The 18333-nt window shown below is 46.4% G+C and overlaps 1 protein-coding gene across 5 annotated transcripts in view; it reads right to left on the reverse strand.

Moving 5' to 3' along the window:
- CALD1 (caldesmon 1) overlaps positions 1–18333 on the reverse strand; it is a 193430-nt gene that overhangs the window by 18922 nt on the left and 156175 nt on the right. For 4 of the 5 annotated variants that reach the window (XM_045855535.1, XM_045855536.1, XM_045855537.1 and 1 more), the window contains 5 exons: positions 17129–17275; positions 12996–13968; positions 11682–11759; positions 6250–6395; positions 2079–2337 (listed from right to left, as the gene is read on the reverse strand). In XM_045855535.1, the coding sequence (XP_045711491.1) occupies positions 2079–2337; positions 6250–6395; positions 11682–11759; positions 12996–13968; positions 17129–17275 (1603 nt within the window). The remainder of the gene's footprint in view (positions 1–2078; positions 2338–6249; positions 6396–11681; positions 11760–12995; positions 13969–17128; positions 17276–18333) is intronic. The other variant, XM_045855539.1, reaches the window with a different exon arrangement.

Below are 18333 nucleotides of genomic sequence, written 5' to 3' on the forward strand. Positions count from 1 at the left end.
GATCATAAGGGTGAAGCCCTGATGGATGGGATTAGTGCCTTAAAGGAAAAGCCCCAGAGAGCCCCTCGCCCCTTCTACCACGTGAGGACACAGCGAGCAAACGGCCGTCTGTGAACCTAGAAGCAACCCCCTCACCAGACACAGAGTCTGCAGGCCTTGACCTTGGGCTTCTCAGCCCCCAGAACTGCGAGAAATAATTTCTGTTGCTTTTCAGCCATCCAGTCTACGTTATATTGGCAAGAGGCTAGAGCAAATAACTTCCAGTTCAATCCAGTTCTAAAAATTCATTCTGCCTTCATTGGTACTCTGCTCTTCTAAATAATGGTTATCACCACCACGCCCTGAGTGCCTGTTATGTACCAGGCACCACTTAGTCATACAGCCATTCTGAAAGCAGGTGTTCCACAGACAAGGGCAGGAAGTCTCAGAGTGGTCCAGTGGCCTTCCCAAGGGCCCAGCTGGCAAGTGGCTGTTAGGATGCGAGCCCCACTGATAGCTGGACTTGGAAGAGATTTTGGGGTCATTTTCCCAAATTTTCCGCACAGCTTGGGGAATGTTAGTATCCGAGTCAGAAAGTCATGTGAAGCCTTTTTGCATCTTCTGAATGACAGGTGATGACGGTTCCCTAAGGTTGGCGGGGAAAGCGCCAGGCTGAGCCGGAGAAGCTGGGTCCCAGCACTTCCTACCACTCGTTAGTCAAGTGACGTCATGCAAGGCCCTCAAACTACTGGATTCCCGTTTCTTTGCCCCCAAAATGAGAATAAAAATGTACCTCAGCATGAAAGAAAGGAATGCACCTTGTAAAAGGCAGCAGTGTAAGTTGAGGTGGTTAAGGTAAGTACTTTTTCAGTTTTCAAAATTAGCCTTTTGGTAACTTTATTTGTTGTTTGTAGTTCCGTCTTAAAATACAGAACAAATTCATCTGCTCATAATTACTGGGTTCCCGCGACCTGCCTGGCACCGGGTCTGCATGCTGGGTACACGGGAAGGAACAAAGCTGATACTGTCCCTTGCTGCAAAAATGCAGACTCTTCCACTAGAAGAGCCCAAAACCTATTTTTAAAAAGCTCTCTAAAAACTCTTCCAACATCAAAACACAACCATCAAGTGACTCCTGGTTCTGGCAGATCTTTGCATTCTTCTCTGCGCTCTGTATTCGTTACTGAGGGACAGCATAGGGTAATGGATTAAGACAAGTGGGACTTCGGGAAAATTAAAAAAAAAAACACAACAAAAACCTCTCCATGCCTCAGTTTCCTCATCTGTAAAATGGGGCTGCTGTAATAGTTGGAAATTGTAACGGGGGGATGGTAACCCACCCCATCATTCTTTTGACATTGTTTCTATAAGTGCTGACTGACTAGTAAGGAGCTTATAGATGAAGAGCGTATTTGTACAAGAATGTTAGGAACTCACTTTGAAACGTACAGACTCTGACCTTCAAGCGTCCTGGTTCCGGGAGGTTTGCTGACCTTCAGCCATGGGGCCAGGATGGCATGAAGCCGGGATGACTAAACTAGGACGACTGACCCCGGACCATCTCCTGCCATATAGGAGTGGACTGTGCTCCTCTGCACATAGAGAACTTTGCAACCCCCTCCCTTGGTCTCTTTGTTCTGCCTCCCCTCTCCCTCCTCATGAAAACCTCTGCTTCCACTGAGAGGGGGAGATGGGCTTTGAGACATGAGTCCCCCATCTTCCAGGAGATGGGCTTTGAGACGTGAATCCCCCATCTACCAGACGGCCGGCACCTGAAAATAAACCACTTTCCTTTACATCGGGACCTGCCTCTCAAGTATTGGCTTTGGAGCGGCAGGCAGCTGGACCTGCTTTTGGGTGACCACCTATGCTTATGAGAATTGCCTAAATTAATATGTATAACGGTTTTGGAACCATGCTCAGCAAAGAGTAAGTTCACTGTTGTTAAAATGTATCTGTAAGAGCCCATGCTCAAAAGAGCAGCAGCATTTCAGCAGGCAAGAAGCTATTCCCTGAGCTGCAAGGGTCCCCAGAGATAGGAATTCAGGGACTCGGGGACACTGGGTGCCCACCCACCCAGCGGGCTGCACCCTGCTTACCTCCTCTCTGACTTTCCGCTCTGCTTCCTCCTGCTTCCTCCTCTGTTCCTCCTCCTCCAGGACTTTGCGTCGCTCCTCCCTCTTCTTCTTCAGCTCCTCCAGCTCCAGCGCTGCCTCCTGCTGCTTCTGTTTGAGCTTCTCGAACTCCTCGCTCTCCGTCTCCCCGCGGCGGCGGCGCAGCTCCTCCAGGCGTTTGCCAGCTTCCACTTGGGAAGCCCCTTCCGCCTCCTTGGCCTCGCTGGCCCTCCCTCCGGGTCGGCTGGGGGCGGGGGTGGGGGTGGGGGTGAAGAGGGGCAGGGAGAGATGCAGAAGAGTTAGACGCACAGCTGCCTTGCAGCCCCCCCTGGAGGGAGGGTAGGTGGGCCCGCAGGCTTCGGGTACCATGCAGAAACTTGACTGCCCGTCATTGGACAGCAGGTCCTCACACCAGCCCCAGAGGCAGGCTGGGTGCACCCGGAGGCTCCAGGTCTGAACCCGAGTCCCTGCTCGGCCGCTTACCCAGGGTGTCCCTGGGAACACCGTGGGGGTGAATACATACTGGTGGTAGGATTGGTGCAGCCGCTGTGAGAAACAGTAGGGAGATTCCTCCAAAAATTAAAAGCAGAACTCCCATATGATACAGCAATTCCACTTCTGGGCATTTATCTGAATAAAAAAAATTTTCTGAAGAAAGGAGAAAATGCTGACTGCGATGCAGCATTCTTTACAAGAGCCGAGACAAGGGCAACCCAAGTGTCCGTTGACAGATGCATGAATAAAGAAAAGGTGGTACCTATTTACAGTGGAATATTATTTTGCCATAAAAAGGAAGAAGCCTTATTTAAATGCTAATTAGCAAGTAATGAGGGCATTCTTAACTAGATCTGAATGTAGGTAGCCCACGTCTAACACTTTTTTTTCAAGCAATGGATGAATCACTGTGTAGCACTGTTTACTCCATATGGAGAACAACAGTGTTTCTAGCTGCGGGGCCAGAGGAAGAACAGAACAGAAGATGAGTTCAAGATGACACAGTTACCCATACTGATCACATGTGTACGGCTCATGCTTTTTAAGAACATGGAGGTGGTTCTGAATATACTGTGTCCTTTAGAACAATGCTTTCCAAACTGCCTGTCAGAAAACCAATTCAGTGGACTGTGATCAGCGTTAAAAAAAAAGAGAAAAAAAGAACTAGGAAACATCAGAGTGCTTTGCACTGGGCAAGGGAAATGACTGCGTCCTGACTTGCCAGTTTCCGTTACGTGTGGAGACCTCGCTGGGCCATGGTGTAAAATTTCTTTCTCACCAAGAGTTGAGGTTTTCAAGTTTAAAAATCTTATGCTAGGTTCGTGATGGTGAAAGAGGAACTAACTGTTTTGATTTTGAACTCAGTCAGGGTTTGACGGTCCCTTAACACTTGATGCTGCTCTTGCGGGGTCTTACAGGTTTGCAGACTTGCGCCCCCAGAGAGGAAATCTGCCCTCTCAGTTCATTCACGGCCTTTCCATCTTCGGAGACATTTGCTCTCTCCGTGCTCGTTGTGTCCGGGTGCAGGCGGATGGGCAACCCACGCCTGCAGGAACGCCCCCAGATTCCACTAGATGTCGCTCAGTCTTCATGGTGGACATTCAAAAGGCCACTGTTAGGGGCTGGTTAACTGAATCACCATACTTTCACCCTGTGGGACACTCTAACTTCGTGAACTGTAGGCTTATATTCATTGGTTTAGAAGGCTAGCTAAGGTACCTTGGTATGCATAATGCAAGAATCCATTTAAAATGTAGATTTATAATTATACTCACACATATACACGTTATATGTCTATATGCATGTCTATTTTGAATGTAAACATCTGGGAAATATCTAGGGAAAATGTTACTAGTGGTTTTCTTTGGGTAGTGGGTACTTATTTTTGTACTTTTATTTTCTGAATGTTTTATAAAGGAGTACAATTTTCCTATTACCAGAAAAAAAACATAATTCCCACACACAAAAATAAACAGAAAGCAAAACAAATCCTTGCTTTGTACTTTCTGGAAAATCCAATCCACCTCTATAAAAATGCTCCTTGAAGTGAGATTTTTAGATGATCTCTTAGAGAAAACGATCTAGTTATAAGAAAATAGAACTATTAAAGGGGACAGTAATTAAATCAAACTAAAGGAATTATGCTCAAAACAGGAATGAGAGTTTTGTCCACGTGGCCTCTGCTCAGATGTGCTGGCATGCCCTCAGCATCAGGGTGCCGCTCATACTATGAACATTCCTTCTAGAAGGCTCTCCCTGCTCCCCTTGGCTTCCTTAGGTGTGAAGGCAAGAGGTTCATCAGACCTCTCGCCATCAAGGATGTGGCTTGTTCCCAGTCAGGCTAGAAGGTCCCCGGCTAATCTAAATAGAGCCTCTTCCTGCCCAGGTCCTCACTGTGCAGAGCAAAACCAGGCATCTCTACTACCATTGTCATCTCTGCTTCTAATTGAAACTAAAACTAACATATGTTGGCAGCTGAACCAAAACTTTATGGCGACAGCTTGTTTCTGTCATTTTTTTCCCCTGCCTAAACATGGAAAAATTAAAGTGAGAGTCACATTTCAGAGTTCTCCCTGCTCAACCTGCTGGCATCCCTTCTGACTTCTCTCCTGGAATCACCCAGTTCTCTGGATTTCCACACAACAGGCGTGTTAATTATTAATTTGAGCTGTGGCTGAAGCTGGTTGGTAAGTCTGCTAATTGTTAACTGAACTTTCTACCGATGGGTTTTTTCCAAAGCATTATCTATTTCTCTTAACAAAAAGTGTATTCATACCCACAAAACATATTTTAAACCATCGAACAACAACACACTAATACTGTTAGGTAATACGCATCGAAGACTTTTCCACGCTGTTTTAGGGCTTTAAAACATTAACCTACAGACACACCTCAGCAACCTTTGGGCTCTGCCGACCTGCCCGAATCAACCTGCTTTCCGGATTTGCTATGAATTCCTGATAAACTCGTAATTTCTCACATCTGCTTTCTGCTAATTTGGGCTTTCAGTGGGATACCCATGACTACGTTTCTGCTCAAGTTTTTGTCTAGAAAGACAGTTTGGGGCCCATTACGTTGACCCACTTTAGCCTCTTAGACAAGGGGCTGCACATGCCCACCCCTAGAAGCTCTGCTCGCTTCTGGGTGTCACACAGGCTTTGCCGTGAGGACGATGCCGGGCTTCTACACAATACCGCTTGGGGACGTTCTTCTGTCAAGTGTTCAGACACGCAGGGTCTGTGGGCAAGGGTGCATGGAAATCCACGTCATGGGGACCCAGACTCTCTTCTGTAACATCTGACACAGCGACCAGTGACATGATCGAGGTTGACATTCGGCACCCGCAGCTGGAGGGAGTGTGTGAGTAGGAAGGCGGCCCAGAGAACCCTATAGCCTGGTGGCCATGGCAGGCGTCTCCGACTTCTCTTACTAAATCGGTGGGGAGCTCAACGTATTCAATGGATCTAGAAGTGAGAACTGACCCGCATATACTCGCCTATCTGTCCTAAAATCAATTGCCCAGATTTTCAACATACTGGGGTGAGGGGTGGGGGGAGCTGAAGTTATGCAAGAGGGTTTTCCAAAGGGCAATAAATGACCTATTTATCAGTCAGACGCCTTCTTCCTCCCTCTTAGAGACTCCCAGTGCAAATTAACTCCAAGTGCTTTCAAAGTCCTGTGGCAGAGAGCTGATTAATTTTGTTTAATCTTACGTTTCCCAAGTATTTGGCCACAGAGCAATCCTAGTCTTACACAACATATATTTGCAACCTTTGGGAAATACATTCTTGAACATGGTGCTGAGAAGGGTCTCCTCTGAAGCTGCCTGGCCCGTATAGAGAATGAATTAATATTAATCCCAGTTACAATGTTTTCTAATAAACTGATCATAACATGAGCGTATTAGGTCAAGGACAAAAACCCGGATGCCCGGCATAACCGACCTCACTGAATTATGGGAAAAGCAGGTTAAACCTTCGTCTGCGTGGTGACTGCTGGTCTTCTGTTAGTGACTGACAGCCAGACCTGACTCAGTGTCTCTAAGATGATGGTCTCACAACAGAACTATGTTGCCTGTTTAGCAGGTTTCTATACACAGCTGATTTTTTCTCCCCCGCATGTGAACACAGTCACTGTTTGTTAATTAGTCGCTACGTCTTACCTGAAAGTATTCTCAGTGTGTTTCAGCTTGTGGGTCATGAACTCTCCATTCTGCGACTTCACTTCTGTAAATCCCTTCTTCCCATCTAAGAAGCTCTTAACATCTTCTCTGGGCTCTCTGTCTTTTTTAATCTTCTCATCTTTGACCTAACCAACAGTACACACCAGGAAGAAACAGAACGATGAGAATCTTACTAGGTTTGGGTTGGTATCACCAAAGAAGACCCCAAATTGACAGGAAGCCCCTAGACTCAAAAGTGAAACAAAGCCCCATAGGACGACGTGGTAGAGATGGGGTCAGGGGGAACTCTTAGCGCATGAGTGATGGTTTCCCAGCCTCTGAGGCGAGACCTTGACCACACTTTCAGGAAGTCAAGATCATTCCTGATCTCACTGGGGGTTTTATTTTCAAAGGCTTTGGTGGTATTACCATTGGAAACTATTAGGTCCTGGGAACCCCACATGAGTGGTTGTCTGCGGGTCCCCCTGGGACAAGCGATTATTAGGGTGGCCTTGCTGGAAAAATGCCCAGGTTGCTTAGACAGGTTCCTTCTTTGGGTGAAGGGCCCTGATGTGTCGAGGAGGAAAGAAGAGCAAACCTGTCAGATTAGCCAGACCTGCTGCACTGACTTTGACTGCTGCCAGAGGAGGATGACCCTAGTCTCCTAACCAAATAAGTAACTGGGCTCCCCAGGACAGGAGACATAATGACCCTACCTGTAGGGGGATGGCTCACAGCTGTGGGACTGTGTTTGTAAGTCATCTATGCCACCAAGTTAGAATGGAATAGGAAAAATTCTGGGATTTACCTTGACTTCCAGGGGGCAGGTAATAACTTATCTCCAGAGTGGTTTTGTGATTTTTGTGGGTGAGAGGAGGTTATACATGAAGAGCAGGTATTGGCTGTAATATTTTGTGGGTGTCATGTCACAAGTTCCTTGTGGTAAATAAGAGATTATTTCAAAGTAAGCTGAATTTACATAGCTTTTTTTTTTAGGGGTGAAGGAGTACAAATGACCTATATCATCTCCCCTAATTTTAAAAGATGAGTGTAAAAACAGGGGCGATTCATTATTGCTCTCTTCAAGACAAATGGAGAAAGCACTAATGTTCTTAAGAACCCCACAGAGGAAGGGGGGTGCGGGTCAGAGCTCTGGGCTTTAAGAGGCGCTGCCCAGACTGTCTCCCCTTCTCGGATCACTCACCTCTCTCCAGCTAGTCTTCCAATACCCTCGGAACATCAACTATCCAAGTGCATGTTCTACTAAGGCGAGTGCACTTTTTTGCTCTACTGCTGAGCCTTCAGTCGTCTTTCCCCTGATGGCCTTCTTTGGGTAGTATTTGATTAAGTTACTGCTGATGGACTATGCTGTAGGAATTTAACGGGCAACTATCCTGTGATCCCAATTAGTTAAAACTTCAGTCCTTGGCTCTGGCTGACGTAGCTCAGTGGATTGAACATGGGCTGCGAACCAAAGTGTTGCAAGTTCGATTCCCAGTCAGGGTACATGCCTGGGTTGCAGGCCATGGCCCCCAGCAACCACACATTGATGTTTCTTTCTCTCTTACTCCCTCCCTTCCCTCTCTAAAAAATAAATAAATAAAATCTTTAAAATAAACAACTTCAATCCTTCTCCAAAGGGTACACACCTGGAGAAAGGGGATCTCTTGGGCAGGCTGAAGGAGGGAGCTATTGTTTTGCCATTCTCTCTGAGAGCTTCAGCTGCAAGTTGGGAAACCTGGGTTTTGGGTCCAGTGCTGTTGACAAATTGGCTGTTACCTTGATGAAGTCACCGGACTTCTCTGGGGTGTTGGCTCTGAGTACAGAAACCATGGAGGTCAGGCTCTCAGGAGTGTCCAACCTTTTGGTGTCTCTGGGCCACACGTTAAATGCATTGTAGCAAATAGTCATAAAAAAAATCTCATAATGTTTTAAGTAAATTAACAATTTTGTGTTGGGCCGCATTCACAGCCATCCTGGGCTGCAGGCCGCCTGTGGGTTGCAGGCTGGACAGCCCTGGAGATGACCCCTTCCTAATCCTTCATCCTTTCCCTTCCCTCGTGTCTTCTGACTTGTCACAAGGGGTTACAGAGGAGGAAGCTCCTGGCCTGTCCTACAACTTGACTGCAGCTCCTTGGTGGCTGTCCTCGCCCAATCATAGATCAGTATTCACTGGGTGGGCGGGGTCTGTCCTTGCCTTAGCCTACCATCAGTGGACACGGCCCCAGAAGCCATGGACTGCATTATACGTCTTGGTTAAGAAGTTTCTGGGGACACAAACTTGGGAGGTGAGGAGGGTCCCATTTCAGAAAACCCATGAAAGTAATTTGAACTCCATTCTCACAGTTGGTGGAATAGTATACAAAGATGCAATATCCTCTACCTCACATCTCCTGTTTTGGAGTCAGAGATATTTCTGCTCTTCCCAAATGTATTATCTGATTTACTGCCCCAAAATGTATGTAAAATAGATTTGTAAAACAATGCATATTTAACAGAAGGAAAAAAATCCTTTCCCTCAAGCTCTGCCTTTATTGGCAAAGGCTGTAGTGGATGGTATGCTTGTATTCTCTCTGCAAGACTTCCTTAGAAAAATTCCCAGTGAAATCATGACAGTTTGAGTTTGCAAATTATTTTATCTTTTTGGGAAATGAATAAAGAAAGTAATTCCATAACAGCTTTATGTTTTATTTTAAGGAGCACAGTGGACCGGATTCTAGAGAAGATTTAACACAAGCTCATGGGATTCAGAGTCTCTTGGGAAAAGCATTGGATCTCCTAGGTCGGAGTGTTACCATAGAGAAAACCTGCGCTGATGGGTTATTAATGGGTAGCCGAGTATCCCGAAAGAATATGCAAGGCTCTGGCCAAATGTGATCATTTGGAGAAAACTGGGTATTTGAGATATGCATTGGGATGACAAAGGTGTGGGGGGGGGGAATTCAGCAACGTGACCCTGTGCCAGAAAGACATTCAGAAGGTCAAGGGAGCAGGCCAGAAAGGACTGCAATGTCAGTCTTTGTAGTTTGTATGGCATCATTTGATTCCAGAATAAGTGACAAGAACCGGTACAAGTTACCGTTCTTAGACTCAGAAGCCTCAGTTCCTTCTCTGGGTCTGATATGTGCCACGTGAATAATGTCCTTGCTACCAAAAGTTTGGTCTGGGGACAACATGGACCTCACCAGAAACCGCAGACTCCAGCCCAGAGCCACTGAGTCAGTGTCTGCGTTTCCTAAGATTCCCCGGTGATTCACATGCACAGAAACGCTGGAGAGATTTGGACTAGATGCATGAAGGTCAATTTCAATATTACATGAGCAACTTTCCTGGAAGTTGTTTTTCTGTGAGAGGCGGGGGGAGGGGGAGAGCTTTAGGGTGAAGAACGAGAAAGAGGTATTTCATAGTTGGAGAGGAGAAAAAAACAGCTACGTTAAGCTTCAAGGTTGCGGATCATGTGCGATCCATTGCCACGAAAGAGTTAAGCTGCAGCAGGGGGAGAAAGAAGGTGTTTTGTAAAGTACTGGAGTGACTTCTGGAAATGTTTTCTCTCAGAAGGCTTACGTGCTATTTGTGTTTACTTGTGGTTGACCGATCGTGCATTGCTCCTTGAAAGAAAAGGCTTTTCAATTTTTTTTTAACTAAAAGGAAATTAAAAAAGGAGGAGGGTATTTACAATGACTACAACATGTAAAATATGGTTTCGAGTTGTCTCTATAAAGCAACCACACAACTAACTAGCTGGAGAGGGAAAAATTTAGTCCTTCAACTAGTAATTTAGGTACGCGCCGTTAAAGCAGGAATGGCAGGGTATTTTTTTCCAGCCTGTGCAGAGGATTTAATCTGGCCTTGTACAAAAAAAGAGGCCACAAGCTTTGGGACACTGGAATGTGCTGCAGGGCAGACTGGGAAAGAGGCAGCTCTGAAGTCATTCTATCCGGGGACAATGGTGACTGGGGGCCTTATCTGAAAAGAGGCAAAGAGATGATCTGGATGGCTGCTGGCGAGCTCTTTCCAGCTCAGGGACACGGTGCACAGACAGATGCTCCGGTCATTGAAAACCAATCACATCTCGGGGAAGTGGATTGAAAGGATAGAATCCAAACAGCACTTTTTCAGCTTCCCGGCCCCAACGTGAACTTAATCACTGAGCTGTGATTTCATGCCCTGTTCTCTCTGTGAGGATATCCACCACGCAACACTAGTTCTAGGGAAGAACCCACGTGGGATGTTTCTGTTCGAGTTTAGTTCCGAGGGAACTTTCATTTTTTTTGGTAGATGAATTCGTAGTGTTCTTCTGTTGCAAAATGAAGAACAGCGTTTTCCCACATGTTGGACCATTTCCTTAGCTGCCTCATTTAAGCCAAACTCAGTTTTCCAGTGATTAGCATTTACGCGTTCTCCTTCCTTTAAATGGGCAGAGTTCACATGCAGTTCTCACTCTCAAAGCACCACCAGTTCTATTAGAGACCAGGAGGGACATAGATGCAAAATAAAACAAGTGTAATGTGAACTAGGGGTTTTCACTTTGTACGTGAATCTTATTTAAGAACATAAGAAAAATAACCACCCCCTCTATTTAATCTGGCTATTTTCTAAGTACGGATTTTTTTCCCCTGTTTCTTAATCTATGCCACCATGGGTAGAGAAATGTAGCCATAGCTATAGGTCAGGCCACGGGCAAAATAACGCAACTCCTCCCTTACAGAGACTTGAGTTTTACCCTGTTCAAGTACTTGGAATTTACTGAATATTGTCACAATTTTTAGGATTACTCAGGGCTCACATAAGCACAATGGTTGCAACAAAGTCAGGCTTCCTGCTGTGCCATTTCGGGGACGTCAGATCACGGCACCCTGCCTGCTGCGGCCTCTGGTCCCCTTATCGGCCACTTACCTACAGTCACGCACTCTGGCACCTGCTCCCGTGTGTGCCTCAGAAATGCAATGCAAAACATTGGGCCAGAGTTTTCTTTTGAAAACCAAATATCATCTTCCGTTCACCAAATTTTCTACCGGGACGTGTGGGGGTGGTTTCCCTTGGAGAAGTGACATCATGAATCAAAGCCAATTGGAAACGACACGAAAGGAGGACGGCTCAAGGCAAAAAAGAAATAGCACTTAAAGGAAAAGAAAGTGGGGAAGATGGATCAGAGGAGTGTTTTTCAAGCTTTTGGACCACGACCCACAGTAAGGAAGGTAACTGATGTCACGATGCGGTGCTTACATTTTCTGATATTTTCTATTCCATTGCACTTCCTAAAATGCCGATGGACACGGTTTAACTAGTTCTGAGATGTTCTACGTCAATTTCACCATTCGCTACATCGTGAGTCATGGCTTGAAAAACACTGGCTGAGAGGTTACAATTGTAGGGGAACACAGCTCTCTGTTGCTTTATGAATAATTAGGCTACTTCCCAGTAATATTTACCTCTTCCTTTTTGAATGTAGGCTTGTCTTCTTGGGACTTTTCTCTTTGGGGTTGCACTTTAGCCCCCTTTTCTTCTTCCTTTTTATGTGCAAGAGTGGTCAGGTCACTCATGTCAAAGAAGCCCTTTCTAGCTCTTACCAGCGTGAGAAGGTGCTCGGGTCACTGGGCATGTGGCTCAGGCTGCCCTCTCTTGCTGTGTCATGCTCCTCCACCCCCCTGGGCCAGCGCTTGTAAACAGCAGCCTCGGGTGCTTTCTTTCCACCCAAAATTTGCTCCCGTGTGCCTGCCCGTGTGCTCACTGATACCTAGAATGACGTGCTCCTTGTGCGTGTTTACAGACCTCGTGTGTGCTTCAGTGCATTTTGTCTCTGGTCGTCTCAACCATAGCTGTGTTCACGAGCCCCTTAGAACTAGCAGGAGTGAAAGACAGCTTCAGCGCAGTGCAGACATAGTGACAGAGAGTTCTTTCCGGAAGGTGAACATGCAAGCAGATGGTGGTTAAACACGGTGCTTCTAATGCAGCCTTGCAGACAGAAAAAAATCACTGGTAGTTTACACCGCCCCCCCCACTTCCGCCCTTCCTCAGATTATATCAATTTGCATGTATCATTCAGATAGTAAAACAAACAAAATGTGTGCTTTTAATTGTTGGTCAATTATAAGCTGATGTCGCCCCAGAGGACTGGCTTTCTGCAAGTTTACATTAAGCTCAGGTCTACATGGTGCCAATCATGGATTTGACATTTTTTTTTTTCTAAAGACGGCCCAAACTGGCTACTTTCCCTCCTTGGTTATCAGCTGATCTCAAAGGTTTGATATTTGCCTTCTGATGATGCTATTTGGGACCATGATTCGTTTTTGTCAGTTTTCCACCCCCAACATTTATAATTTTTTTTTTAGTTAAATGCCAAAACCATGGGTAAGGGGAAGAGTTAAGATGCTCTTGCCTCATGTAGACCCGTGGATAGAGGTAAAGGTGTGAAAAGGAACAAGTGTAGATGCAGGTGCAGAATCACAGGTCAACACAGCACCACCACGAGGACCATCTTCGCGTTCAAAACAAGCAAGCCCAGGGCAACACATTTTCTCTGATTGTCTCAGGAAATTTGGTTGATTGGCTATTTAGCCATCAATCGATTGTGTCATGCTCGCAGATTGCTATGGCCTTAAAAAAAAAAAAAAAAAAACGAGCGGCCTGCCAAATATGACCAAGCGTGCGGGCTCAGGAACGTGGCCTCGGCCCCAAATCGGATGTGCATTGCATTTCTCACACGTCACAGGCGTCACACAGCGGGTGCACCACGTCCACTGTACCTGTTTCTTCTGCACAGCTGTCTGGCGCTTATCTTCTTCTCCTTTCTTTTCATTGACCCGTTTCCCTTCTACGGTCTCTTCTCCCTTCTCCCCTTTCATCCTTTTCTCTGGCGCGTCACTGTTTTTCTCTTCTAGCTGCTTTTTACGATTTTGCTCTTCTAGCTGAGCCTTCTTTTCTTCCTCTGCCTTTGCCCTCTGCCTCTCCTCGGCCGCTCTGCGCTCCTCCTCCCGAACCCTTTCCCTCTCCTCTGCCTCCCTCCTTTCCCTCTCTAGGGCGGCTGCTTTTTCCTCTGCCTCAAGTCTTGCTTTTTCCTCCGCCTCAAGTCTTGCTTTTTCCTCTGCTACCTTTTGGTCTTGCTCAGCTTTAATTCTTTCTCTTTCTTCTGCTTCCAACCTGAGCTTCTCTGCCTGGGCCTCCCTTTCCTCCTCCTCCCGCTTTTCATGCTGGGAAATCTCGTCTGAACCTCGTTCCCTCTCACCCTCTGCTTTAGACTCATCTGCACCGATCTGCCCATTTTTCAAAGACATTCCCCCTGTTTCTTCTTGGGTTTCTACCGTTTTCTCTTCTCCCATCATCACCTCTACCTGGTTTTCTTTGATGCTCCCTTGCTTTGGTTTCTCTTCCTCCTCTTTGTCCTCTTTGTTCTTCTCTTCAATATCCCGCCAGTCATTCTTCTGGTAGGACTTGGTGACTATTTCCGTGGTTTCCTCTATCTCATATCTTTCTCGGCGGCTTTCACTTTTTTCCTCCTTGTCATCGGTGTCGTTTTCCGCTGTGTCGTTGCGCATTCTTCTGCTCGGTAGACTCCCGTCTGTGACTGTCGGGTCGAACTCCTTCTGACGCTCCAGCGCCTCCTGGAGGCGCTTCTGGCGTCTTTCCTCCCGCCGAGCCAGGCGCTCCAGTAAGGCGGCCTCATCGTCGCCCTCCACCTGCGTGTTCGTGGTGGTGGTCTTGACCTCCTCGTCGGGCACACTGTGCAGCAGAAAAGACAACAGGGGAGACAGCGTGCTGCTGGTTAGTCAGTTGGACTCACGTGGCCTGACCCACCCTGGAACTCCACCAGACGCCGGCAGAACCATGCGCACACGGGCACCCCCTGCAGGCATTACCGTGTTCATATATGCCCGCCTGGCTCTCAGCTGACAGCTTGGGCAGGTCTGTGCCCTTGGTCCCTCTCTGGACACTGAAGTCTACCCTCCATGCTAAAAGTGCTAGGAATATCAGCCCCCTCTCTGAGCAGCCCTCAGACAAAAACTGATGTGCGCAGGTGCATAAATACCTCCGCTCCCCACCCTTTCTGAGTTGGATAACTCTGAGGTGCCTGCGCCGCACTGGATCTCGGAGTTCCCCAGGGAGTTAAGCTCCCAGTCCCCACAGCGGCCACTTGCTTGGTAAGGACACCTTTATTTGGCTGCCTTCCCCTCCCTGTCTCACTTCCCTCCACCACCACCAGTGTTTTCTGGGCTCCTTTTACAAATACACAACTCGTGGTCAAATCTTTGTTTTAGGATCTGCGTCTCGGTGAACTCAAACAAAGACAAGGATCAAACTGAAATAACAAGTGAATTCCCCTAGTATCGCACAGTATTTTCACATGTCGCCAAGTCACCTAGACTCCGTGAACTGGATTTGCGGAGCAGGAAGCACTCTGAGAGGAAGAGAGTGTATGTCAGAGCGCGGAAATGCTACATTCACACTGATGATCCCCAAGGGAGAGACATGGGACTGTCCACCATGACCCATGCTCTTCCTTCCAGAGTCACAGGAAGTGACCGTCAGTCAAGGAGTTTGTTTTCTACCCTCCCCTCTGCCCTATACCTTGGTAGAGCATGTGACCAATAATTTCCAACTGAATGTGAGCAGAAGTGATGTGTCCAGACCAAGGCCAGTAGGAAGCAAAGACGCGTGCTCTGTCCTCTCTACTGGCTAGGTCAGAGGACTCCAAAGCCCTGGGAATTGATAAGAGTCACAAAAAGAAAGAAAGTAGGTGACCAGTTCTACCTACTAGTCAGAAGTAACCACAATGGACTGGTAGGTTTTGCTGAATTAAAAACTACTAAAATTTGGGGGCTCATTGTTACAGCAGCCATCATTATCCTGACTAATATACATGCCATCTACATTCTTTGGGAAGAGTTCCATGAATAAAGGGTCTGTTGCCCTTCTTTCTCCAGTAAACAAAGGACAGTTAAGTTTGATGTTTATTTAAAATGAAAAGAAAATCCCTGAAAAGCACACTCTACCACGTCCATCATGTCCCTCACTGTTGTAGGTCACTGGACATGGCCTGAGCCAGGGGTGCTGGTCTCGGCCGGCAGAAAACAACCAGTCGTGAGATGCCAGGAGCTGTGGCCACAGCTGGGAGGAGATGCCTTGCAATGTTTAGAAACTCCATCAAATTTCATGGTTCATACCGAACTTGGCCCTTTTGAAGTCCAAGTTCGCTTAATTTTGGAAAAACACATTTCACATTTAACAAGAAATGATAGAGTAAAGGCTAGATTTTTAAGGCTTGGCCTTAGCTGTTGCTACAGGGCACTGTCTCCATGAATTAGACATATCAGGATTAAATTTCCCTGAAAATACAAGTAGTTTAGAATTCAAGGGGAAAAGTCTATATACGTAGGCACTGGGATCAACTTGAATTCAAATAATTTTTTAAAAGGTACCCCAAATTCTAAACAGCTAGCCAGATGAAAGCGCTCTTGGGTTAAGAAACGAGTGGATGCTCCTGACCCTTTCTCTTTGCCTGTTTTGAAATCCTGCCAGTGATCATCAGCAGAAGTATCAGTTAGGGTTGTCTGTATTTCAGAGGTGAGTCCTACGTTCTCAGATCTTAACATGCTTTACTGAAAAACAGACAAAGAATTTTGTGTTCAATCAACAGCATAAAGTAACTGTTATTAATGAGATGTGAAAAGATAAGAGAAACTCAAAGAGTAGCAAGACTTGAAAAGCAAGAAAATCTACAGACCAGGAGTAACTTTTGGGGTCACTGTTGACCATTCACAAATAACCAGATTCAGGCAAGGCCTCAAGCTGCTATTCTGAAGCTCGCCCCCCAGCCCCCTCCCTTCCTCAGCTCAGAAGTAGCACAGGCAGAGACCGACCGTGCAGCCATCCTCTGTAGGACTGGGGGGCTCTCTTTCCAACAGTAGCTAACATCGGGTGCCTACCACGAGCAGGCAAAGCCCTGTGCATTTTGCATGTTTTATTATTGCATTTAAACTTAACAATGTTCCTAAGAGGAAGGTATAATTTTCATTTCCATCTAACTGAAGAAATGCAGTTAATGAAAGGCCAAGTTCAGATTCAAAGCCAAGCAGTGAACCCCAGAGAATATACCTACACCCGCTTTCTTATGTCACTCTGTCATTAGGGGCTACTTACCAAGGGGCTATTTCTCCACCTAACCAGTAAGTTTCCTTATTGAATTCACCCTGCCTGCCAGCATCTTCAAGACTGCCTTCAGAGACCTTCTGTGTACGCACTCCAATTTGGGCTAAAGAGGCCAGAATTCTTTCCGTTCAGAATTTTCTAGACAGACTGAATTAAAGAAACCATCAACAGTGCCCTCTCAACACACATAAAATAAAACCACAACCACATACAAGATCTTATATGGCAGTGTCATTATATTTAATCAGTCCATAGTTATACATTAATATTAACTTTTCCCCCCTCCAAATAGCCTCATCTTTTCTACACCTCGGGGCATATAAATGACATACACTAACCATTAGCAAAATGGACTGTGTGACCTTGTGTGCGTGAACTTGTACAAGCCCTGTTTGAAGAAGTTGGATGTCTTAAGTACTCTCGACTTTCCTGGTTTCTACCAGGCACTCGGAGGAAAGATGTAGAAGTAAATTCATAAGCTTGTTTATACAATTACATTAAACTAAACAGGGCTCTGCCCCTTGCTGACTGTTGCAGTGATCACAGGATATCCATTCAGGCTGCATATCATGAAAAGTCAGACATTTGCAATGCATGCCTGCTGTTAAAACCAGATAGACCGAAACCAGCTGAGTCGGGCAGAGAAGGGAACGCTCTGCCCACCACATCCCACTCAACAGACAGGCTGAGTGAGAAGCAGCTGAGCAATTCTCCACCCCGAAGAGGACAGTACCTGTTCTGGGCGTTAGCCTCCACCTGGTCGGTCACCTGCCCCAGTGATTCTTCTTCTTGCTTCTGCCGCAGCCTCTCCTGCCGGGCTCGCCGGCGCCGTTCCCGGGCGGCCTCCTCCTCGTCATCGTCATTCCTCTGGTAGGCGATTCTGCAACGTCACAAAAACCACCTCTTGAGCATGCCCACGGCCAACCACGTTCACCAGCTTCCTGGCAGGATCCGCCCTCAGTCCTCTTCTGAACTGGACTCCTTGCTAAACCCGAGTTCTAAAAGGATGGTTCCTTTCTTCACGTTTAGAGACCCAATCTGTCTGGTTTTCAAACTGTTATATATCTGAAAAGCACTAATCCAGTATCTACAGAAGATAATTTGCAATGATCCAATAAACAGCTTACATTTAAAAATGTATACAAAAAAGCAGGTTGCCTTCAGAGACTGTGTTGGCCTATTCAGATTTCTTGACTAAGCTGATGACTAGCATGTAAGATTTAGAAGCAGAAATCCAGGCCCTAGCTGATGTGGCTCAGGGGATTGCGCACAGGCCTGCAAACCAGAAGACTGCTGGTTCGATTCCCAGTTAGGGCACATGCCTGGGTTGCAGGCCAGGTCCCCAGTGTGGGGGCGGGGAGGGGTTGCGAGAGGCAACCACACATTGATGTTTCTCTCCCTCTTTTCTTCCTTTCACTTCTCTCTAAAAATAAATAAAGTCTTAAAAAAAAGAACCAGAAATCCAAAGCACTGAATTAAAGATAATAAAAATAGTTATTTAAAAGATTCAGCACATGTACTCATTATTTGTGTAGACATTGTCACAAGGTCAGAAAAGAATCAAGTTACGTTAACAAACCAGGACTTTGGCATTAAAAAGCCCAAATAGCTAATTAAAACTGAGAACAGGTATCCTCTGTGCTTGGATTTTATTTTTTCCTCTTAGATTACTTTCGCTGGAGAGAGAAGGTGGCAACTGATAGGAGGCTTCCAAGTCAGTGCCGCTCCTTCTAAGACTCCTCTAAGTTCCTCAGCCACAGGTGGGGCTCACCACCACAGCCCCACGGGTATGTTTCAGTAGAAACTTAAGGGTGAGGGCAGGTAGAAGGGGCACAGAGGGCTTTGCATGCACTTTATTTAGCTTTCATTTCAGCCGAAGCAAATGCCTACTTAGGGAAATTACACAATCAACATCACCACATTAAATACGTTTCCCTT

The sequence above is a fragment of the Phyllostomus hastatus genome, unplaced genomic scaffold, assembly GCF_019186645.2.
Source record: "Phyllostomus hastatus isolate PE091 unplaced genomic scaffold, TTU_PhHast_1.1 phas_scaffold_114, whole genome shotgun sequence".
Lineage (NCBI taxonomy): Eukaryota > Metazoa > Chordata > Mammalia > Chiroptera > Phyllostomidae > Phyllostomus > Phyllostomus hastatus.